The sequence below is a fragment of the Meles meles genome, chromosome 18, assembly GCF_922984935.1.
Source record: "Meles meles chromosome 18, mMelMel3.1 paternal haplotype, whole genome shotgun sequence".
NCBI classification, from domain to species: Eukaryota; Metazoa; Chordata; class Mammalia; order Carnivora; family Mustelidae; genus Meles; species Meles meles.
Genome location: NC_060083.1, coordinates 20824091 through 20847852, shown reverse-complemented (window position 1 = coordinate 20847852; position 23762 = coordinate 20824091). Strand labels below are relative to the sequence as shown.

Here is a 23762-nt window from a genome sequence, read left to right as displayed (position 1 = left end):
TATGCTAATAATGTATTTTTTTCCAGGTATTGAATTGAAACACCTTTGTTTGGAGTACATGACTCCATGGCTGTCAAATCTAGTTCGTTTTTGTAAGCACAATGATGATGCCAAACGACAGAGAGTGACTGCTATTCTTGATAAGCTGATAACGATGACCATAAATGAGAAACAGATGTACCCATCTATCCAAGCCAAAATATGGGGGAGCCTTGGGCAGGTATTGAGTTTGCTCAAATATTTGTCTAGTACCTCTGTAATGCAGATGTTAATCTCATACCCCCTCTGTGCAAAATATTGTACTGGGCACTAGGGATATAGCTATAGAAAAGACAGTCCTCTCTTTCAAAACTATGCAGATACTCCCCTAATTCTTTTTTTTTTTTTCCTTTTTTTAAAGATTTTATTTATTTGACAGAGAGAGACAGCAAGAGAGGGAACACATGCAGGGGGAGTGGGAGAGGAAGAGGCAGGCTTCCCGCTGAGCAGAGAGCCCGCTGTAGGGCTCCATCCCAGGACCCTGGGATTACAACCTGAGCTGAAGGCAGACGCTTAATGGCTGAGCCACCCATGTGCCCCGACACTCACCTAATTCTTGATTTGGTTCAGAATTGTAGTTGTCTAATGCATGTTTCAGAGCTAGAAAAAAAACTAATTATTTTAGTACTCTTTTCCATGGCATAATTATTTAGAATTTAACTGTAAAAATCTGATGTCGTTTCTAGCAAGTAGTGGTTTATTTTATTTATTTATTAGGCGTGAGGAGTGGGGAGGCGAGTGGCAGGGGGAGGGGCAAAGGGAGAAGGACAGAGAATCTCAAGCAGTCTCCAAGTACAGGTCAGAGCCCAATGTGGGGCTCAGTTTCAAGACCTGAGCTGAAATCAGTAGCTGGATGCTTAACCGACTGAGCCACCCTGACACCCCTAAATAGTGCTTTATAACATATTCTAGTACTTACATACCACAGATATCAGTAGATGTTTGTTAACAATACTATTTCAGACACGTTTTGTTTATAGTTCTAGCACAAGAATATGAGTATTAAAATATAGAATACAATGTAATATTTTTTATCTGACAAGAATTGTGCTCATCATTTCTTCAAAGTAATCACTTAAGGCAGCAATACCCTTACTCAAACAATGCTGTGACTCTTCCAAATAATTTGAAATGACCATAGAGCCAGTTTTATGGCGCTACAAAATACCTCAGTACTCGATGTCATTTCCCATATTTTAAAATAATACTTTCTTACAGTAATCACACATTACTGTCTTAGGAGAGAACAAAGGTGCTTTGCTAGTGGATGAAAATAATACATGTGGAGATTTAAAATTTTTGAATATTGGTCCCTTAATCTCTGAAGCAGTTCAATGAATAACTTCATCCTCCTTTGGGTATTTAATGATAAATTTACTGATAGGTCTCTAAATAAAACTTAGTATTTTGGAGGCTTCAGGTGGAAGACAAGTTTCATGTTGATTGGGCTACTGCTTTTGAAGTATTTTTAAAGTAAAAATGAAGTTGGCAGAGTGAATGGCTAAAACATGTTATTTTCCCCTGTGCCACTAGATCACCGATCTCCTTGATGTTGTACTGGACAGTTTCATCAAAACCAGTGCAACAGGTGGCTTGGGATCAATAAAAGCTGAGGTGATGGCAGACACTGCTGTAGCTTTGGCTTCTGGAAATGTGAAACTGGTTTCAAGCAAGGTAATCGACTTTTCCTTTGCCTTCTGGACTGTGGCATCCTGTGTCTGTTTTTATGGCCAGGGGGTTGTTTGTATTGTAGCTAGTCATTTTAAAGTTAAACTGAAATTTTTTGTGTGAGAAAACTCTGTTTTAGCCCCTGTGTTTTTTAAAATCCCATTTCTTTACAGGTTATTGGAAGGATGTGCAAAATAATTGACAAGACATGCTTATCTCCGACTCCTACTTTAGAACAACATCTTATGTGGGACGATATTGCTATTCTAGCACGCTACATGCTGATGCTGTCCTTCAACAATTCCCTCGATGTGGCAGCGCACCTCCCCTACCTCTTCCACGTTGTTACTTTCTTAGTAGCCACAGGGCCACTCTCCCTTAGAGCTTCCACACATGGACTGGTCATTAATATCATTCACTCTCTGTGTACTTGTTCACAGCTCCACTTCAGTGGTAAGTGCCCAGAAAGTACTTTGTATTTTGCAGTCCATATCACCAGGTTGGCATACATTATCTTACTCATTATTATGGTACCTTTAATACTAGCCGTTTTATTGAAGCCCGTGATGATGACATGAAATATTATCCGAAAGAAAAAGAATACGTTAATTCCATTCTATTTCAAGGTATAGCAGAGATTTTCTTTTAAGATTCAGTTACTAGAGTGAGTGAGTGGTGGGTGGGGGAGCAGAGGGAGAAGGGGAGAGAGAGTCCTCAAGCGGACTTCCAGTGGAGCCCAACATGGGACTTTGTTCCATGACTCTGAGATCATGATCTGAGTCGAACAACTAACTGACCAAGCCACCCAGGTGCCCCCTACAGCAAAGATTTTCTATGTGTGTTTGTCCGGTGGGCTCCTGTAGGTACCACAGAAGTTAAAGACGCCACAGCAGTTGACGGTGTTGCGTTACTGGCATGAACTTGTAGATAATGGAGCCAAAGTAGTGAGCGTTGAGCAGAATGTACTAGAGGGTTGGTGTAGGGAGCATGGTGATGTAGTTTTGATACGATATTCAAATTTTCTAAAAGCAAAGTGAAATTGGGCACTTTAGAATTGAAAAGTTAATATCTTTAAAGTCTTTCCTTGTTCCTTTTTTCTTTTACAGAAGAGACCAAGCAAGTACTAAGACTGAGTTTGACAGAGTTCTCATTACCCAAGTTTTACCTGCTGTTTGGCATAAGCAAAGTCAAGTCTGCTGCCGTCATTGCCTTCCGCTCCAGTTACCGGGACAGGTCATTCTCTCCTGGTTCCTATGAAAGGGAGACTTTTGCTTTGACCAGCCTGGAAACAGTCACAGAAGCTTTGTTGGAGATCATGGAGGTACATTAGGCAAAATGATAAGAAAGTGAGATCTTTTTTTAAATCCACTAGTACTGTGAAAAAGAAATAATAGTTTATCCTGCTGCTTTATGCTTGAGACTTAAATAAAAACACTCCCATGGAACGTGCTTATTGGTAATATATATGTCATTAATTTAACTACATTATAATGAACCTTATTTAAATGTCTCTAAAAACATTTATGTACATAAAAATATTTAAGACTATCCTTTTTTTAAGGCATGTATGAGAGATATTCCAACTTGCAAGTGGCTGGACCAGTGGACAGAACTAGCTCAAAGGTAGGTCCCAAATAAATTTAAGCTGTGTAAGTTTGTGTATTGTTAAAAAGATAAATACTACTGCATAATCAGTATTTTAATTAATTATTTAGTATATATAAACACAAATGTTTTTTATAAAGTCTTTGGATTTTTTACTTGCAGATTTGCATTCCAGTATAACCCATCACTGCAACCAAGAGCTCTTGTTGTCTTTGGCTGTATTAGCAAACGAGTGTCTCATGGGCAGATAAAGCAGATTATCCGTATTCTTAGCAAGGTATATCCCCCTCCCTCTCTCCCAAATATTTGTGGTTCTCAAGTTGTAAAGCGTACCTTTGTTTAAGGGACATCTAAATTTGAATTTAATAAAAGATCTTGTATATTGCTTGTTAAATCTTCAAACAATGGATTGAATTTTTCTTTGTTGTAATTTTTGAAGTGTGAGACCTCTAAAGAAGATATCTTAAAATATGTATTGTCTCTTTTGCTAAGAAGGTACTCTTAGTATTTTATCAGTTTTCAAAGCATTTAACTATATGGCTAAACTAGCCTTGTGTAAAATTATATAATATGTAATTAATAAGCACAATGTATTGTATTAAAATATAACATAGACATTTTTTTAAAGATTATATATATTTATTTGACAGAGAGAGGGACACAAGCAGGGGGAATGGGAGAGGTAGAAGCAGGCTTCCCGCTGAGCAGGGAGCCCAATGTGGTCCTGATCCCAGGACTCTGGGATCATGACCTGAGCCGAAGGCAGATGCTTAACGACTGAGCCACCCAGGCACCCAATATAGAAATATTTCAAAATGAAAACCCAAATGACCTATTTACCAAGAATACCATAGCATTGGAACTGATTCTAGCACTTACAAAATGAGGAATTGTTCTGAATGGATTGTGAGATTCAGTTTAGGAGTTAATGTTTTATTTCAATGAAAGTAAAATAAAAAATTCTGTTTCCCTAAAAGGCACTTGAGAGTTGCTTAAAAGGACCTGATACTTACAACAGTCAAGTTCTGATAGAAGCTACAGTGATAGCACTAACCAAGTTACAGCCACTTCTTAATAAGGTAATTACTATATAGAAAATGAGTGCATTCATTTTGGGTATCAGTATTAAATGTTACTATATTTTGTTTCCAAGAATTCAGAAAGTAAAAGTTAGAAAGAAAAAGCTACCGTTAAAGTAGAACTTCCTTGTCTTTCAATTTAGTTGTTTGAAGAATTTACATTAGCAGAAAAGTAAGTATGGAAAGTATGTTCTCAAGATCTTGTAAGTTTTTGTCTCCTCTATGCTAAAGGAAAAATAGGTATATATTCTTAATGCTTTTATCCAGTAAGTATTCGCTGAGCTATGTGCCAAGTACCATGTTAGGTGCTAGAGATGTAGAACCTGAACAAACTAGGAAGACTCCCTGCCCTCATGGAGCTTATGTTTTTGGGGTGAGTGTGGGAGGTGGGAAGGGAATAGGGAGTAAACAAAGTAAATAAAATACATAGTATGCTAGTTCTTGAGGAGGAATGTAAAGATGGGGGAGGTATACCTGATCATCCAGAGAGTCTGGGTGCTAAATGAAGATGATACTGAAAAGGAATAAAATGATGCAGCCCCTGTTTTTGGATGGTCTGAGCTCAGGTCAGCTTTGTGACCTGGAGCAAGTCATTTAATGTATCTGGACATCGTATTTCCACATTGATAAAATGAGTAAACTAGACTAGATGATGACAGAGTATTATTTTCCAGCTCTGAAGTTGTGTAATTGTGTGAATTGAATACAAAGATAGGCCAGATTTGAGGGAGATTACAGAGAATAAATACCTGGATGTTCCTTGTATTGAGTTTTATGTTCTACAGACAGATCTTCTAATTCTAAATTGCACAAAATGGTTCTTTCATCCTCATCTTAGAAGTTAAAATGAGGCTCAGAAGGACTAAGTGACTTGACCAAGGTCACATACCTAATAAGACAGAGCCATGATTCTCTTCCAAGGCTGTCTGACTCTGAAGTCTGTGAATTTTTGCATATACCATGCTGCTAAATAAGGGTTCCCCCAAATACATAACTTTAGTTCAGAACAGCAAGAGATAACTATATTGGTAAGGGTGACAAGAAAGTTAAAAGGGTAGAGTCTAAGCTAAAGTTAAAGATACAGCTGGGTTTTAGTGTTGAGAAAGGGAAAAAGCCTTGCATAGCAAACGAACTGCAGGGGATCGTACAGGAATGCTGGGACAATGAAAGGATGGTGGGTAGACCATTCTAGTAGTGTGGAGAAACTTTGCAGGAGAATAGTGAGACAGAAGATTGTAAAGATTGGATAGAACTAATCTATCATTCAAGATTCTTCAGAAGGGAGTTTGGAAATGTACCTGTATGTTTTCAAGCAGATGAGTAGTGTGACAAAAGGAAGACTTAGAAGGGTCCTTCTGGCAGTAGTGTACCCAGCAGATTGGAGTAGGGGGAGACTGGAGGCAAAAAGAATCCACATTTAAAATAAGGAAGGTTGGCATAGAATAGTGTCATTAGCAATAAGCAAATACAAAAAAGACTACATTGGAAGAATTAATGAGACTTGGTGACTGGAGTTTGGAATCAAAGAACAGGGAGAAATCAAAGGAGAAGCTAAGGTTCTCAGCCGGGTTAACAGTGTTTTTAGTTACACACGTGGAATACATGAAGAGCTTTACCCATATATTTAATTTCTCCAAAAGAGAAAACATGCTTAATTTGGGGGGATAATGTGCTCTGTTTTATACTGCGATGTGTTTCGAATGAGACTATTTGTAGTTCATCTCACTAATCTGGAATGCATGACCTTTGCCAGGACTCCCCTCTGCACAAAGCCCTCTTTTGGGTCGCTGTGGCTGTGCTACAGCTCGATGAGGTCAACTTATATTCAGCAGGCACCGCGCTTCTGGAACAAAACCTGCACACCTTAGACAGTCTGCGGATATTCAACGACAAAGTAAGCAAGCTTTGGGTTGGCATTCCTAGAGTCTGCACATTTAGAATTCCTCTCTCTTTTATTGTTGGCCTTTTAAAATCAGAAGAGGCCTGTAACTTCAATATGCATTTCTGTAATGCAACTTATTGTGAGTATATTTCCTTCACAGCTCATTAAAAAACTATTTAAACTTTTCTGTGTAAAAATAGCAGGAAACAGTACTCACCCAATACTGGTAAACAGAATGGGGATAAAAAATACTGAGTAGTAATAGTAGCTACTAGGCTAAGCCCTATGCTGTGTTCTGCCCTACTGTGCACTGCACAATCATTATTTGTGATTTCACAACCCAAAGGTAAAGGTTAGCATTATCTATCCTCCATTTCACGTATGAAGAAATAATCTAAAAATAAGCTTATTTTTACTGAATAATGGTTCTTAATGAGGAAATAGGTTGGAGAGTCTAAAGGAAATGTTTGGGTACTTAATTGTACTTATTTTTTGTTTTGCCTAATCCCACTTTGAAACATACCATTTGCACCATTCTTAATATTTATCAACCTTGACGACTCAGGTTGGATTTTGGTGTATAGAGTATAAAGAAGGGAACATAACAGTATGAAGTGATATTCTTTTTGTCTTTGGAGAAGAATGAGTCTAGGAGAAAAGAGAAAAATTTTCTTAAAGAGAGATACATGTTTATAACAAGAGATTTATTTGAAGTGAGCTTGATCGAAGCTGTGAGTAGAAAAAAAAAAACAGAACAGGAGGATGGTTTTAAGTGTGAAGATACTTGGGCTAAACACTGTTTGATTAGTCTGCCATTTGTGGGGTAGACTTAAAATAGCTACCTTGAAGTTTATCTGTCAGGCCTCCATTTTACAAAATAGAAAGGAACAAAGAAGTTAAATAACTTGTCCATATTTGTACATCTGATTCAGAGCTAGAGCCCCTCTTTCCTAATCCTCATTGCTCTTTTCTGGGGTTGTCTTGGGACAGTGGTAGTCAGAGAGATAGCTAGATATTGGCTATTTGTATGGATATGAAAATATTTGTAAATTAAATGTTTGTCTAGGAGTATCTGTCTTGGTATTTTCATTGCCAGAACAGCCCCATAGCAGGAGCTAATACTTACTTCAGTGCCCGCAGAGTACTAGGAATGAGAGTAAATAAAGCCTATTAAAAGTCTCCAGCATGTAAGATGAATAAGGTCTGATGTATAACATGGTGACTGTAGTTGGTAACATTATAGTGTATAATTGAAATTTGCTGAGAGAGTAGAACTTTAAGTTCTGTATTTAATGATTTAATGTTGTCACCAGAAGCGGCAGTGGGGGTAGCTGTAGATATGTGAGGTGATGGATGTGTTCATTACCTTCATGGGGTAGATCGTTCCCCAACATATATGTATATCAAATCATAATGTTGTACACGTTAAATATCTTAGAATTTTATTTGTCAGTTATTATACCTCATTAAAGCTGGAAAAATTGTACATATAGCAAGTTAATAGGTAATCATACTTTATATAGTATTTATATAGTATATAAAATGCTGCATTTTTATTTAACTATAAACTGGACATCTTTCTAAGCATATATACTCACACATACACGTGTGCATGAACATGTAATTCTTTCTCATGGCTGCAGAGTATTTTACATCATGCACGAGCCACAATTTTTCAGCCATTTGCCCATTGATGAACAATTGACTTGTTTCTATCTTTTCTTCTTTTCTGTTTTAAACAGTGCTGTTCTAAATGTCTCTCTATATTTACTTTAAATGCTCATGTTTTTCTTTCTTTGAGATAGAAATGTAGATAACCTGAGCTCAGGCTCTGAACACCTTCAGTTGTTTGCTTTTAAAAATCTCTGTTCAAGAGTGAATCATTGGGCTTTTTTTAAAAATGCAAATTCCTGGGCTTTACCCAGTGACCTTAAAGCAGATACTCATCTTTAGTGACTTTAAAGCAGATGTACTTGGAGCCACACTTTAGGAAACACTGTTAAAATCTTAACGATCATAGGCAAATTGCATGGCATTTTTAAGTTTCAATTTCCTTGTTTTCCCGTACTAGAATGTAAAATCCACCAGGGTGAACAGTTTTTGTCTGTTTAGCTCACATATGTATGTGCAGAGCCTAGAGCCATGCCTGGCACATCAAAAACACATCGTAAGTACTGAATAAGTAAAAGAATGAATGAATGAACCTGTAAAATGGAGCTAATATTGACTGCATAGGATCGCTTTAATATTTCAATACAGTAATGCGTCTAACATTATTGTATACTGCAGGCACTCAGTAAATACGAACTCGCTTTGTTTTCTTGAATTTATAGTCACAGTTTACAAAATGCCCACTACAATTCAATGGATGTTCTTACTTAAAACAACAATAATTATAATCTTTAAGAAGTCACCAGGATGTAAATTAATGGTCTCTTATTTTGCATCATAAATCAAAGCTATTTTGTCTTCTGTCATCTTATTACTAATATATGCTTGATTGTCTTACACTTATTTGTGGTATCTTAAATGGTCTATGGTTTTCTGTAGTCCTCTGAAAATAATTTCTCTTCACTTGAAAAGGTTAACTTATCATAGCTATGCACACAATCATAAACCAGTAAGTAAAGTTCTTGTGTGAACCCCATCAACCATATTCTGATTATCTTTACTAGAGTCCAGAGGAAGTATTTATGGCAATCCGGAATCCTCTGGAATGGCACTGCAAGCAAATGGATCATTTTGTTGGACTCAATTTCAACTCTAACTTCAACTTTGCACTGGTTGGACACCTCTTAAAAGGTAGAGGCCTTGTGTCAGAATATTTTTAGGAAATGATATCAAGAAGCCAGAAGTAACTAAAATTGTTATTTGAAATTAGTTGATATAATTTGGTTCATATGTCTTACTTTTTTTTTCCCCCCAGATTATTTGAGAGAGAGAGAGAGAGCTCGAGGGAAGCAGAGGGTGGGCAGGGAGGGGCAGAGAGAGAGAAAGTGAGAATCTCAAGCAGACTCCCCACTTATCATGGAGCCCAGTGCGGGGCTCAATCCCACAACCCTGAGTTCATGACCTGTGCTGAAACCAAGAGTCAGACGCACAACCCACTCAGCCACACAGGCACCACTCATATATCTTACTTTAAATGCAGATATAGCTGTCTATATCTGAGCTGTGTTTTACTCAGTATATATCTTAATAGAGCCTAATTGCTGTGTAAATTATCCGATTTCCTTTAAAATGCAACAAAGGAGTTGATTCTTGAAATAATCCTAAATACTGGACTTTCTAATAGCTGTATTATTAACACAATGTATCTTTTTGATTATGTAAAATAAGACAGACTGCAAATCGGTAAATGATGTTACTTGAGTAACTTATGTTAGAATATGGTATCTTAGAGATTTGATCACAGATTTTCTTCAACTTGTTTCTAAGATATTATTGCTCAGTCACATTGTGACATACCATAGCACCTCACCTTTCTTGTACCCCATCCTCATCCCTCCAAATTTCTGATTTGCTTATAGCAGTGGTCTCCTAGTCCTCAGTGCCAGCTCACTCACTGCCTCTCCTGGCTTCACTCCCCACTGCTGACTCCACTGTGTGTTAGCTTTGGTTTACTAACATGGAACGGCCATGGCCAGAGACTATGGCTAATAGGAACAGCACATAGTGGTAAGTCAGAGGCAAAGGCAATGTAAAGTAAGGCTTGGGATGAGCAGCTGGCATGAACCAGTGGTCTTAAGCAGCACTGGCTTTGGCCACAGTTGGAGACTCAAGCTTTAGCTTGAGTCTTCAGTTTTGTAAATCAATGGATATGATTCTTGGGCTTGAGGGATCATGAAGGTTCTCCCAGTTTTTATCTGACAGGTGTATGTACACCCACTACTGTCAATGTAAACATTTGATTTCTTTACCTTATGAAATTTCTGGGAAAATAGTAATAGCTTTAATCTCTAAAGTGAATAGGGATTGCTCAAAAGATACTACACTTATTATAGGATACCAAAAAGAAAGATTGCATGAGGCTGATAAAGTGCTTGCTGATTCTGTATTTCAAAGAATACCAGATATTTTCAGTGTACAAATTCCCTTTTTTAAAACGGAGTAGTGCTGGGGCACCAGGGTGGCTTGGTTGGTTGATCTGCCTTCAGTTCAGGTCATGATTCCGGGGTCCTGGGTCTGAGCCCTGCGGCAGGCTCCCTGCTCAACCAGGAGGCTGCTCCTCCCTCTCGTTTGCCCCTCCCCCCCAACTTGTGCTCTAGCTGGCTCTCTCACTCTCAAATGAATAAATTTAAAAAAAAAATCTTTAAAATGGAGTAGCAGTAATGATTAAAGGCTGTCCAAAGCCAAGCTTACTCTCTGACAAAACCTATTCTTTGTTCTGAGAACATATACATCCTACAGCATTAGGTTTTTTCCTTTAATTAGAAAAAAGAATTTTTAAGCGGTAGAACACTGTTTTCAAAAGATAGCTTAAGGTGAGCTCAAATATCTAGATTTTTTTAAAATCCCTGTACTTCTTTAGCGAATGGAATGTCTGAAACAGCATCCATCCTTCCTTATTTTCCTCCCTTTCAGAGAATAGTATTCTCTTCTACACATGTTTGATACTTAATCTTTCATGTAATTAACTATTCACGTACGTATATTTCACCTTCCCAAACAGCTGTTCTCAGAAGACAAGAGTTATCCCTTATGTTTCCTATCCTTGCAGGGTTGCTAGTCAGTAAGAGCTCAAGAAATAATTGTGGAAGGGCGCCTGGGTGGCTCGGTGGGTTAAAGCCTCTGCCTTCGGCTCAGGTCGTGGTTCCGGGGTCCTGGGATCGAGCCCTGCATCAGGCTCTCTGTCAGCGGGGAGCCTGCTTCCCTTCCTCTCTCTCTGCCTGCCTCTCTGCCTGCTTGTGATCTCTGTCTGTCAAATAAATAAAATCTTTAAAAAAAAAAAAAAGAAAGAAAGAAATAGTTGTGGAAAGAATGGATTAATGTCTTGTTTTATTTTTTGTAGGGTACAGACATCCTTCACCTGCCATCGTTGCGAGAACAGTCAGAATTTTGCATACACTACTAACTCTGGTTAACAAACATAGAAACTGTGACAAGTTTGAGGTGAACACACAGAGCGTGGCTTACTTAGCAGGTAAAGACTCAAAATAGACAAAATCAATCTTACCACATCTCTATCTAAGGACTGCCCAGATGACACAGACACCTGTCAGTCCTTCAGGTGGCTGCTTGGCAAGGTAAAGAGCTCAAAAACCAGTCCTGTGGTGGTGGTTACGATTTTGAAAGTTTTGCCAAAAGATTTTACCTCATAAAAGAATTTGCATTAGAGTCTGAATATGTTCCCTTTGTCATCTTTGATCCCTTTGGCAGTGCGTGGTTCCCTGTTGTTATAAAATCTGAAAGCTTCAGCCTGGCCTCCTGGGCTCTTCAGCAGCTCTCCTGATTCTGCTGTCTTTCCCTAAATTTCATAAGCCCCACTTTTTATTACCCCTCCAGACGGAAGAGCTAGTTTAAGCCCATCTACTTGCCTTTCTGACTCTTTCATATGCATTCCTGATGCCATTTGCTTTACCTGGAATGTCTGCCCATCCCCGCTATCCCATTAAACCTTCCCATTTTCTCTTACCCGCTCTGTGTTTCTTCACTCAGTAACACTTAGCACCTATGTATCATACAGGTCTTGAATGTAGTTGTTCAGAGGAAAGTGTTGATTCCTAGTTTAGCAGACTACAGTTTGTGGCAGCTTTTTTTTTTTACCTTGGGCAGATCATTTAACACCTCAGAGTATTTTTCTTTTTCTGAAAAATGGACCTTATAGTACCTGCCCTGACTACGTTCTGTGTTTGTTGAGATCAAATTTACATCATAGCACTTGAAAAATACAAGAGTCTTTTAAGATCTCCATATATTTCATGTTTACAAAGTCTTCCAGAACAGACCATGAACCCTTAAGGTAAGAAAGTCTGTCCTAAGTGGTCTTACCCGTCATACTCTCTAGGGCTCCTTATCTGCATGTTTGATAGGTATTATTCTCTTCAAGAGGTTGTAAGCAATGTATCCTGTTTTAAGGAACACCTGGAATTTGTTAAATTTCCTAACCTTCCTTCTTTTTCCTTTTAGCCTTACTCACAGTGTCTGAGGAGGTTCGCAGTCGCTGTAGCCTAAAACACAGAAAGTCTCTTCTTCTTACTGATATTTCAATGGAAAACGTTCCTATGGATACATATCCCATCCACCATGGCGACCCTAGCTATAGGTCAGTGGCCTTCTTCTCCCGTGATTGTGTACTTATAATCAGGTTTCAGTTTTCCATGCTAGCAGAGGCAAGCAGTAAAAGTAATCCAGAAGGTAATATGTAGGGGAAAAGATAATCTAGGAAGAGTATATAAATAAAACCCTTTTTATAAATGTATAGTGTTCTATGTGGATTAGTAGTCAGACAGTTCCTCTTAGTTAATTGTCCTGTTAACATTAGTTCGCCTCTTTTAAGCACAAACCAGTTGAGTAATGAAAAGAGATGATCTTGAAATCACTGGGTTGTAAAAAAGGGCCTAGGGAAAACTACCATGGAATATGGGCAACATCACATGCTTAATGATGGGAGGCTGAGCTGTACAGTTTCGTGCAAAGATGCACACGCCACCACACTTGTAGCATGTACTCTGACCACACTGAAGTTATTTAAGAGTTTTCTAGAGTATAGTTTCAGATGATAAGATAGTCACATTATGTCCACTGCTGTAGGTGGTCTTGGGTAGCATATTTTTCATGACAACATGGAGAAATTACATGAAAATGGCACTATTTTGGAGACTTTCTGTATTTTCAGTTAAACAAAAATATCTAAGTTTGAGGTATAGCGTTAAACATAGGGAAATAATCTTGGATCTGAAAAGCTTACATCATTCAGTTTATCAACATCCCACTTTTTGATTAAAAAGCCCTCTACAGTTTCCCACTGAGATTTTAACAAAGTATGCAAAATACCTTTTCCAGGTATACTTAGTTTTCGATAGTCTTATTCTTTGGTCATCCCTTTGCTTATATTTCTTTGAGATATGCCCTTCTTGTTATGAAAAGGAAAAAATGAGTTTTGTTGTGTTCCCTTGTCAAAGTATAGTTGCTTTTCTTGGTTTTTTTAAACCAAAACTATAGTTGCCTGTTTAGACTTGATTTCCCCAATTAAAAAATCAACGCAGTACAATTCTGTGCATTGGTGAGCAGCTACCGCATACCAGACATCATGGCAAGAAAGTAGGTGCTAAGGACAAAAGTGCTAAAAGAAAAAACAGTGCTAATTTTTAAGAAATTTTTCAGAATAAATGAAAGAAAGAAGGAAGGAAGATATTTCTTAAACATACACTAAGAGTTTGTACCCTAAAGCCCTTGAGAGTGCAGTTTAAAATTAAGTGATTGCTGTCACTGGGAAATAGGACAGCCAACTAAGAGGGGCAAACTGTGGTTGTCTTTGTCACCTGTCACTTAATTCTTCTCAATTGTTTAAATCTCTCAGGACACTAAAGGAGAACCAGCCGTGGTCATCTCCCAAAGGTTCTGAAGGGTACCTTGCAGCCACCTATCCAACCGTGGGCCAGACCAGTCCCCGAGCCAGGAAATCCATGAGTTTGGACATGGGGCAGCCTTCTCAGGCCAATACGAAGAAGTTGCTAGGTTAGTTTACCTAAATGATACAGAATTTTTTTATACTTACTCTTTTTAATGGTCAGATACTTTTACTCTTGGAAAATTATTTGAAGCTGTTCAGAATTATCAAAATTTCCCATTTCGATGTAGCAAAGCTTTTGATGCCAACCATAAGAGTTTGATAGGTCAATTAAGCCATATCAGTTAAGACAGAGGAATAAGAACGGGATCTTGAAACAGTTTTTTTCTGATTCTTAGACTGAATACTGTGGCTGTCCTTGTTTTGTTCAGCCTTGGCCAGACAGTGGGGAAATGAGAATAGGAGAGACGTTAGCCTCTCACGGGAAAGGAGGTCTTTTGCTGCGCGCAGGCACAGGGCTTTAACAGTATGGTTTCTGGAAGTGCTCGCTTCGGCAGCACATATACTATAATATGGTTTCTGGAAAGTACTGTCTGAGAGCAGACTACGTCAGTAGGCTATGAAGCTGCAGTAATACTTTCTGCCATCTTTTCTTTTAAAAGACAGTACAAATTTTTTTGATTAGTGTGTTTTTCTATTTCTATAAGAAGATATGATTTTTGAAAGTTAAGATTGCTCAGATATATCAGCATTTGTCCATAAGGACACCTAAAGTTCTGAGAGACCCTTTCCCTTTACGAAAATTGGAAGTAGATCATGAGAGCGTTCACTGATCCCACCTCACCACAGAGGAAAGGCAAAGGTGCTCTTATGCAACTTGGGCTAAAGTTCTCCTTGTTAGAGAAGTACTTCGGGATCAGGATCCGTATGTCAGGGACCAACACTGTGAATGGCTCAATGGGTTTCAGCATATTTTAACGTATATTTAGTACTGTGAAAATGTTTCTGTTCACAAGGAAAGCAGTGAGCAATGAAGTGTGAAATAAATAACCTGCCAGTAAGCCATGAAAGAAATGGAAACCATGAATGTTGATCACTGTTACTAGCCACGCAGGGTCATTACCTTTAGTTTCTGTTTATGCTTTGTCACAAAATAGTCTTCTGGGAGTTTCCTGGTTACTTTGTGTTTTGTAGTTCTGGATTTTCATGCTAAGGAAGTTGTAAATGAAAAACTAACTTCAGAGAAAATGTTCTGTTGAGTTTGTTCAGCGCATGTGCTAGATGAGTAAATCATGGTCTCTGCCCTGAAGAGCTCATGTTCGCTGGCCAAGACTTCTAATCAGCTGATTACAGCAGCATCCATAGGTGCCATTAAAGGAGCATGTCTTCTGAGGGGAAACTGAGCATCTGGGGAAATGAGGAAAAGCTGCAGAGAGGTGGTAACATTGGAACTGGGTCTTGAAAATTCCATACATGCTTGCCTGACAGACGCAGGGTAAGGAGGGCGAGCATGAGTGAAGAAGAGTCGAGAAAAGCACCTGTAGGAAACCAGGCTAGCAAAGGGTTGGAAGTAGCCTGCAAGAGACTTTGTATGCAATGTTCAGAAACTTAGCTCCATATCCAGCAGGGATCTTTAGGGAAGGAACATTACCAAATTTTGTTTGAAGGCAAGTTTTTCCGGCTCCAGCATGGAGAAATAGGAAAAGATGTTTAAGGGGACCGTGTAAGAGATAAATAGAACACCCAAACCAGAGACGGTGCGTACCTCCTCTAAGGCAGGAGCAGTGGGAGAATGGAGAAGAGGAAATCAGGTTTGAGATGATGTGTGAAGTGGAGCAGAGGAGATTGAGTGCAAGTCCCAAGAATCCATTTTTAGTACTTCAACTAGAGAAAGGGATTTCACATAGACTGATACCCACTAGAGAGACTCTCAGCCAAGCGGAGGTGCTACCGTACTACTTGCCATTATTGAAGCATCTCCCAGCGGATCTATTATTTAGTACTTTGAGGCATGCAGACATTGTTTTCGGAGATTGATGAATTAAAATCAAACTTTGACCTTGCCTGCGTTTGGCAAGTTTTCGTATTGTTAATGACTAATTCTTGCCCCGAGCAGAATTTCTTAACCTGAGAAAAAGCTGTTCAGACGTAGTTGATCTTCGCTCCTGACCAGTGCACACCCCTGTATTTATCCTCGATTATTGTACTTGCTGGCGCGGCCTGGTCTCCCTACCGTGTAGTGAATGTGATCCCAGTCTAATTTGGACCAGTAAGGCACATCCTGTCCTGAGATGCAAAGCCATGGGGCCAAATTTCGTGACAAGATGGAGAACCAAGGAGAGAAACTCTGCCCCAGGGATATATTTGTGCTTTCTTTGGGTCCTTAAGTGAAAACTTAAACACTTGATATCCAAACATTTTCTTTTTAGTATAATCCTATTCACAGACACTGTGGTTAATGAACTGCCATATTCTGTAACTTTTGTTTATAGGAACAAGGAAAAGTTTTGATCACTTGATATCAGACACAAAGGCTCCTAAAAGGCAAGAAATGGAATCAGGGATCACAACACCCCCCAAAATGAGGAGAGTAGCAGAAACTGATTATGAAATGGGTGAGAAACAGAGTTAATAATTGATCTAGATCATTGAAAATAAGGTGGGAGAGCCACATTTGCTTTCCAGCCATTTCTTAGAATCTTTAGGATGAAATGTAGACGCATTTGCGCTTTTTCAGAGATAAGCTATACAGTCCTTAAAATGAAAGTTATCCTGAAACCTGTATAAAAAGTAATCATATATGTGATATATACAGCATTGTTAACAGCCAACTAGAACTTTTGTGTAGGTAACTATTAATTCTGTATGATGTTTATGTTGCTGTTTTAAGTGCCTACTGAAAAGCTATTGAATTTTAGAAGTATCATTAAAATATGTTAGGTGAAGTGGTATCTAGTACATATGTTCAGTTAATACAGCTGATCATCTTCATATCATCCTGCAGAAACTCAGAGGATTTCCTCATCACAACAACACCCGCATTTACGCAAAGTTTCAGTGTCTGAATCAAATGTTCTCTTGGATGAAGAAGTACTTACTGATCCGAAGATCCAAGCACTTCTTCTTACTGTTCTGGTAAAGTTTTTGCCTTTTGCTCATGGTGCCAGGGAGGGGGTTTGCCCTCAAGTGTTTATTCCAGTCTACTCTTAGGAGGCCCTTAAATGTTAAAAACCTGAAAGGAAGATTGTCTTCTCCTTCTCACCAGAACATGTAACAACACAGCCACAAAATAAAATGCATTTTGTTGACGTTTTTGCCCTTTGGCAGGCTACGCTGGTAAAATACACCACAGATGAGTTTGATCAGCGAATTCTTTATGAATACTTAGCAGAAGCCAGTGTTGTTTTCCCCAAGGTTTTTCCTGTCGTGTAAGTATTTTCTGTCTTTGTTTAACTTCCGTATCTGTCTTGAAGTCGTATGTTTTATCAAAGCTTAGGAGAAGTATCATTCAGTAATGTTCACTGGCTGTGGAGAGGGGAATGTGAGACAGTATGATAGAGATTTTAGTTTAGAGACAGTGGGTTTAGTGGGGGCCTAAGGCTCGTTTTGGCCTATTAAGGAAAACATTCTTTTATCTTGTCGATTTTCTTTCTTTCTTTCTTTCTTTTTTAAGATTTTATTTATTTATTTGAGAGAGGGAGAGGGAGCACGAGCAGGGGGAGGGGCAGAGCGAGAAGCTGGCTCCTTGCTGAGCAGGAAGCTCCTTGTAGGGCTTAATCCCAGGTTCCTGGGATCAGGACCTGAGCAGAAGGCAGATGCTTAACCAACGAGCCACTCAGGCATCCCTCTTAAGTGCTTCATGGTGATGAGCATTATTCATTGTTCATTTCCTCACTTAGGAGCAAACCGTTAGACACTCTATATACCTGTTTTGGTTTTAGTAGAGCTTTTGTATTTATCCACAGCTGAGTGAAAACAAAAAACCTTCTATATGGAAGATGAATTTTACTCTCTCAAGAGCTGAGATCATATTAGCCTTAGATTATTCAAATATGTTTTCCAGTATATATTTTCCATTTAATTTCCCTTTAAGAAGTTGTTGTGTTTACTTTTTGTTTCTTTGCTTTCGTTTAGGCACAATTTGTTGGACTCTAAGATCAACACCCTGTTGTCATTGTGCCAAGATCCAAATTTGTTAAATCCAATTCATGGAATCGTGCAGAGTGTGGTGTACCATGAAGAATCCCCACCACAGTACCAAACATCTTACCTACAAAGTAAATCAGTGTCTTGGGAGGAGGCTGGTTGATGAACTTGCTAGTGTGTGTGTGCACTGTTAACAGAACGCACCAACTAAAGAATTCTTTATAAGGGATAGGCTTGTTCATACTTCTCTCTCCATATGCTATTTTCTACTCTTTCCATTAGACGAACGTTCAATAAGTAACCGGTTCACAACGTCTTAAGATTAAAATACAGTTTTATACTGAGTGTGTTTTAAGTGAGTCTTAGTCTACTCTGACATTCATTCTGAAAATTGTTTTCAATGTGTGTTTAGGTTTTAAATGTCATCAGCCATATAACTTATTTAATTTCTATTAAGATTAAAAGACTTTGTGCTTATTATAACAATAACATTTGGTTTGTTGCAGGTTTTGGTTTTAATGGCTTGTGGCGGTTTGCGGGACCCTTTTCAAAGGTAAGAAAAATCTGTTTATCTCTGTTGACAAAATGAAAGTTTTTATTCTATTAGTGTGCCTGCTTTAAGAGCACACAGTATGCTGAAAACCAGAATGATGACTCACGATAAACACGTTATTTTTATAAAATGTTTGCCACCACAAGATTCTTTCTAAGAGGCAGCACCTTTATATCAGTTTTTACAAAAAAAAAAAAAAAAAATAACTCAGTCCAGTTTATGCTTGACTTTTCAAAAGGGTGTGATAAACCTCTGTAAAGTGTTCTGCTCTCGGTCGTTTGTGTGTTTGATGATTGCAATGCATACACTTAAGTATCTTATAATTAGGAAGGAGCACGACCTATGGTTAAAATCAACCTCATGACCCAAAACTAATACAATGTTATATGTCAGTTAAATCTCAGTTTTTTTAAATTACATAATGAAAAAAAATACCCTCATGGAAATATTTTTCCTTCCAGCCTATTGGATTAGATTCATTTTTATCTAGAATATATTCTTACTTGTTCTTGTTCATTTTTTTCTTTGATTAGCGTTAGTTGATACGGTGCATAAATGTGTTTTTAATTATTGTCTCTGTGTATGGTCCCTCCAGAGGGATTGAGATTCCTTGAAGGCAGGACTTCTGTTTCTTCCCCACCCCCAGTTCCTAGTGCAGTGTTCTAGAGGCAGGGGCGCTAAATCAAGGTGAATTATCTAAATCTTACTCTAGTTTTAAGAATTAGGTATTTAGTTTTTTATTTTGTTCAGTTAGTACTGAATATCTCTTGTTATGCAAAGGCTGTCATTTTAAAAAATGGGCCTGAATTCCTAGAAATTAAGTATATCTTGCAGGAAGGTTTGTAGTTCGATTGCCAGTAACCCTCTGCCCTCTGCAGTGTTCAGTTAGTTGAGTATCTAAATGGCAGCTGGCATGATGATCCTCTGCTCATTTTCTCGTTTTGGAAAATTGACTAGACATCGTTGCTGATGGTTTTATTGTCTCAGGATTAATTCAGTCTTTGCCTCTGCATGGCTGTCAGTGATTGCAGGCTCATCTGGAAGGTGTAGGTGTAAGCTGAAGAGTTCCCAGTCGGAAGTCCCCTGGTAGTCTGGCAATCCTACACCACCCTTTTTTAGTGCTCTCTAGTACACAAGAAGAAAAATAGTACATTAAGCCCAGAACAAAAATTGAGTTAATCTTTTTTGGCTTCAAAGGGGATTTACAGAAAAAAAAAGAATGGAGCTAAAATAATTTCCTATTTTCCATTACAGCAAACACAAATCCCAGACTATGCTGAGCTTATTGTTAAGTTTCTTGATGCCTTGATTGACACGTATTTGCCTGGAATTGATGAAGAAACCAGTGAGGAGTCCCTCCTGACACCCACTTCTCCTTATCCTCCTGCAGTGCAGAGCCAGCTTAGTATTACTGCTAACCTTAACCTTTCTAATTCCATGACCTCACTTGCAACTTCCCAGCATTCCCCAGGTTAGTAAATGTAATCTTTATATAAATGTGAGCAATAATATTAATATACCAACATCAGGAATTCCCTTGTTATCAGGTTATAGTAGATTTTGCTCCTTTTTATCATGAGGTTCATCTTTCATTTCTTCTTTACCTTATAGCTGATTTGAATTTTGTTATTCTATAAAGCTTTCTCTTTCAAACAGTTATTCATAAGATAGTGAAATGTTTAGAGTGTTCACGTAGTGTTCTAAGGTTGATAAGTTTTTAGAGTTTGGGCAGAAAGAGCAACTTCTAAGCTACCTCACCCTGTAAGTGAAGAGAATGAGAATTCCCTTACTGGATAGACCAGCCTTGCCCCGAGGGTGTCTGTGTCTCTGATACAGCATACTGTATCCAAGAAATCCACAAAGTATGGTAGTACCCCATGTCCCTGTTGCCAGCAACAACACAACCATCTAGAGACCAACCTGAAAATCTAGGAAAATCAACAACCAGAGAAACATCACGTCAAGAAAATGACATCTTAAAGCACATAAGCGTATTCCTTGCCACAGAGTCGCTCTTAGCTCCACACGACTGAAGTGTGCCAGTGCAGCGTGCAGCTGAAAGGTGGATGCACGAGAAATACTAGCTAACAGCCGGCGCAGGGCTCAGATACACAAGGTGGCAGAAATGGCAAACCTGTAGACTTCTGGGCTCATTCGGTGTCAGAGTGAATGGTTTCCTACAACTCTGGTCGACCCTAGAGGTGTTATTCAGTGCAGAACCGACGCCATTGTGTGTGATGACAGTGGGTAGTGAGCGAAAGCTTCCGTGTGGTCATGTTTTCCATTCAGAATGATACCCTTCTAAAATGGTGAAAGTTTTTAAAAGGTTTTGTGTTTAAAGTTCCATTATCTAAAAATTTTACTTTGGAAGCACCGATGTATATTTACTGTACATCGTTCTTTTTTGGGGTGTTAGCGTGGATTTTCTTTTTAAAATCCTAGTGATAGCCTACGATGATGTTCAAGACACATAAATAGAGACCCCGATTTATAATCCCAATCTTGCATAAGTAGTTTTGAAGGCCTGAAGAACTTGGCAAATATAATTTCCAACTCATATTATAAACCATGGTATTAAAATAACTATATTCATCTATTCAGTTTTGGTCAGCTACAAAGCTTTGGCCAGCAGAGGAAACAAATTGTTTGGTCCAGCATTTATTGATTGATTGATTGACTGATTCTTTTTTCCTCCAAGTAATAAGAGAAATCTGGCCAACATTTCTTCTGCATATAACCATGTTCATTTGCCCTCTGCCACTTATTCCCTAGGACAGTGTTTCTTCAACTGTGATCCCAGACCAGCATCAGCATCATTTGGGAGCTCGCTAGAATGCAGATACTAGAGCCCTACCCCAGACTTCCTGCATAAGAAACTCCCAAGAGTTGGGCCCAGCCAGCAGTCTGTATTAATAAACACTCCAGATGATTCTTACACACACTGGAGTGTAAGAAGCACTGCCCGAGGGTATGCCTGTGGTCCTGCCTCATTATCAGCATCTCAACCATTAAAGCCAGGGAAAAATGAAAAATGTACTTCTAGATATTGTAGCCACTGAACTCTTTCCCCCACCACTGCACCCCTCTGCCCCCACCTCCAAATCTTGGCATTTTGGAGCTAAGGAAGACTGTAGAGATTGTTTAGTTCTAGGCTTACCATGTTGTGTGTGATGGGGAAACAGGGATTTAGAAGAGCTAAGGTAATTGCTTTATCACACAGTCCTTATCCAGAACCCAGGCCCATGCTCTTTCTACCACATTCATCGCCTTCCATATCTATGATCAGCTTTCTTCCCTCCCTTTGTGTCCCTGTTTCTTTCATTTATTTGTTTATGTATTGCTGTCTCATTACTTCCATCTGCCTTACTCTAGTCTGCCACTCCTTTTTTTCCATAGAGCTCTGTTTTCTGCATTACTTGTTCTTTATAATGCTAATGACAACTGGAAAATTCATACTGTCTGTAGTTTCCCTACTGTTTTTAAATTTTGGTTTATTTTGATCAAACTTTTGCCACTTGGGCTACCAAAGTGGTGGTAAACCTGTTGAAAGCGGTTATTTGTTTTTATATTAATTTTTTTTTTTTTTAACACCCACACTAGTTGTTAAGAGAGGTTTCTGCCCATCTTTCCCCCTAATGGAGACCATAGAATAACCAGGTTGGAAACCTGGCAGCAGTACAGGTCCTCCTGCTAGCTGATTAATTGCTTATATCCTGTGTTGGTCATTTAAAAAATAAGTCCTGTCCTGCAACCTCATATTTTAGAATTGTTTCTAAAAATCAGAAAATAGTATATGTGGTTTTGGTTACAGTTTTAAACCAATAGTGTTACTTTTAGTAGTTCTTTAGATGGCTGCTTAAATAGACAACCACAGCCTGGAAGCCTTTGACTATTCTCAAAGGAAACAAGCTTTAAAAGTAGTAGAATTAATTAAGTGGAATCATGGTACTCGGCATTTCCTGTCTCTGAATTGCAAATCCTGTGTCCTCAGTTTGCCAGATTATTTTACTACATGTTTTTGGGAAAAGGATTTATCTTTCCAGTAGTGGTTATACTCTCCTATGAAACAAACCTATTTGTATCTCCAAATTGTGGGCTTCTCTCCATGAAATGATCCTGATTTATCTTTGTATCTAATTACTGTGCTTTTGCCATTTGCTCTTATAGAATACCTCTTTAAGAGTTAATATTTCATTTGTAATTAGGTATACTGTTTTGTGTCTTTAGCTACATGGAATCTTCTATTTCTGTCTCCTCATTTCTTTATGGAGCTGAGTTTGCTGATATCAAAGGGCTGAAGGAAGTAATGAACCTTACTCAGATTCTCAACTCAACCTAGCATTTCAACTTTGCTGTTTGGCTGTATAAAAATCAAAAATAGGTTCAGCCAAGTCCCAAGCAGAAGTATTTATTTATTTACTTTATTTATTTACTTACTTACTTGCTTACTTATTTTTTAAAGATTTTATTTATTTAGAAAGCATGCAAATGTGGGGAGAGTTAGAAGGAGAGGGAGGGAGAAAGTAGGCCCCGAGCTGAGTGTGGAGCCTGATGCAGGACCTCCATCCTATGACCTCGAGACTGTGACCCAAGCTGAAACCAGGATTAAGATGCCCAACTGACTGAGCCGCCCAAGCGCCTCATAAGCAGAAATATTTAAAGAAATTCCAGGAGCTCTTGGGCTGCTCAGTCCACTAAGCAGCTGCCTCTGGCTCAGGTCTTGATCCTGGGGTTCTGGGATCGAGCCCCGTGTCCAGCTCCCTCCTCAACGGGGAATCTGCTTCTCCCTCTTTCTGTGCCCCCACACCCCACCTCACCCCCCGGCTTGTGCTTTCTCTCTCACTCACACATTCTCTCTCTCTCAATAAATAAATTAAATCTTAAAAAAAAAAAAAAAAAGAAATTTCATGTGGCTTGTCATCAAATTACCCAACATTAATCTGTCCCCAGTCTCCTGAGCTTTAAGCAGGTGAAAGTTCTGTTGCCCTATGTCAGAAGGCGAAAGTCACTGATCTGCATAGAGCTCCACTCTGCTGTAGACTTTCCTTGTCAGTGCAAGCCTCTGCTTTCTAGACCTTTGGTACTTAGCAGGATCAGCCACTAAGCTGTGTTTTCTTCTTGGTCACCAGCCAGCATTCTCACTGTCAGATCAGCTAGATAAGATTCATGAACTCCCTCCCTCCCGCTCCCAGGCATTAAACCTTACTTAAATAAGTATTACCTTATTTTCGGGGGGGGGGGGGGTAATTCAACAGCCACCAGCTTCTGAGAAAGTGT

General features: G+C 38.8%; 1 protein-coding gene across 9 annotated transcripts in view; it reads left to right on the top strand.

Moving 5' to 3' along the window:
• Window positions 1–23762, top strand: part of NF1 (neurofibromin 1) — a 253611-nt gene that overhangs the window by 218632 nt on the left and 11217 nt on the right. For 7 of the 9 annotated variants that reach the window (XM_045985840.1, XM_045985838.1, XM_045985837.1 and 4 more), the window contains 18 exons: window positions 27–220; window positions 1573–1713; window positions 1881–2160; window positions 2814–3028; window positions 3269–3330; window positions 3475–3589; window positions 4290–4391; window positions 6145–6285; window positions 8949–9075; window positions 11285–11416; window positions 12403–12538; window positions 13796–13953; window positions 16279–16401; window positions 16791–16921; window positions 17114–17214; window positions 17921–18063; window positions 18439–18485; window positions 19740–19956. In XM_045985840.1, the coding sequence (XP_045841796.1) occupies window positions 27–220; window positions 1573–1713; window positions 1881–2160; window positions 2814–3028; window positions 3269–3330; window positions 3475–3589; window positions 4290–4391; window positions 6145–6285; window positions 8949–9075; window positions 11285–11416; window positions 12403–12538; window positions 13796–13953; window positions 16279–16401; window positions 16791–16921; window positions 17114–17214; window positions 17921–18063; window positions 18439–18485; window positions 19740–19956 (2565 nt within the window). The remainder of the gene's footprint in view (window positions 1–26; window positions 221–1572; window positions 1714–1880; window positions 2161–2813; window positions 3029–3268; window positions 3331–3474; window positions 3590–4289; window positions 4392–6144; window positions 6286–8948; window positions 9076–11284; window positions 11417–12402; window positions 12539–13795; window positions 13954–16278; window positions 16402–16790; window positions 16922–17113; window positions 17215–17920; window positions 18064–18438; window positions 18486–19739; window positions 19957–23762) is intronic. The other 2 variants (XM_045985842.1, XM_045985843.1) reach the window with 2 other exon arrangements.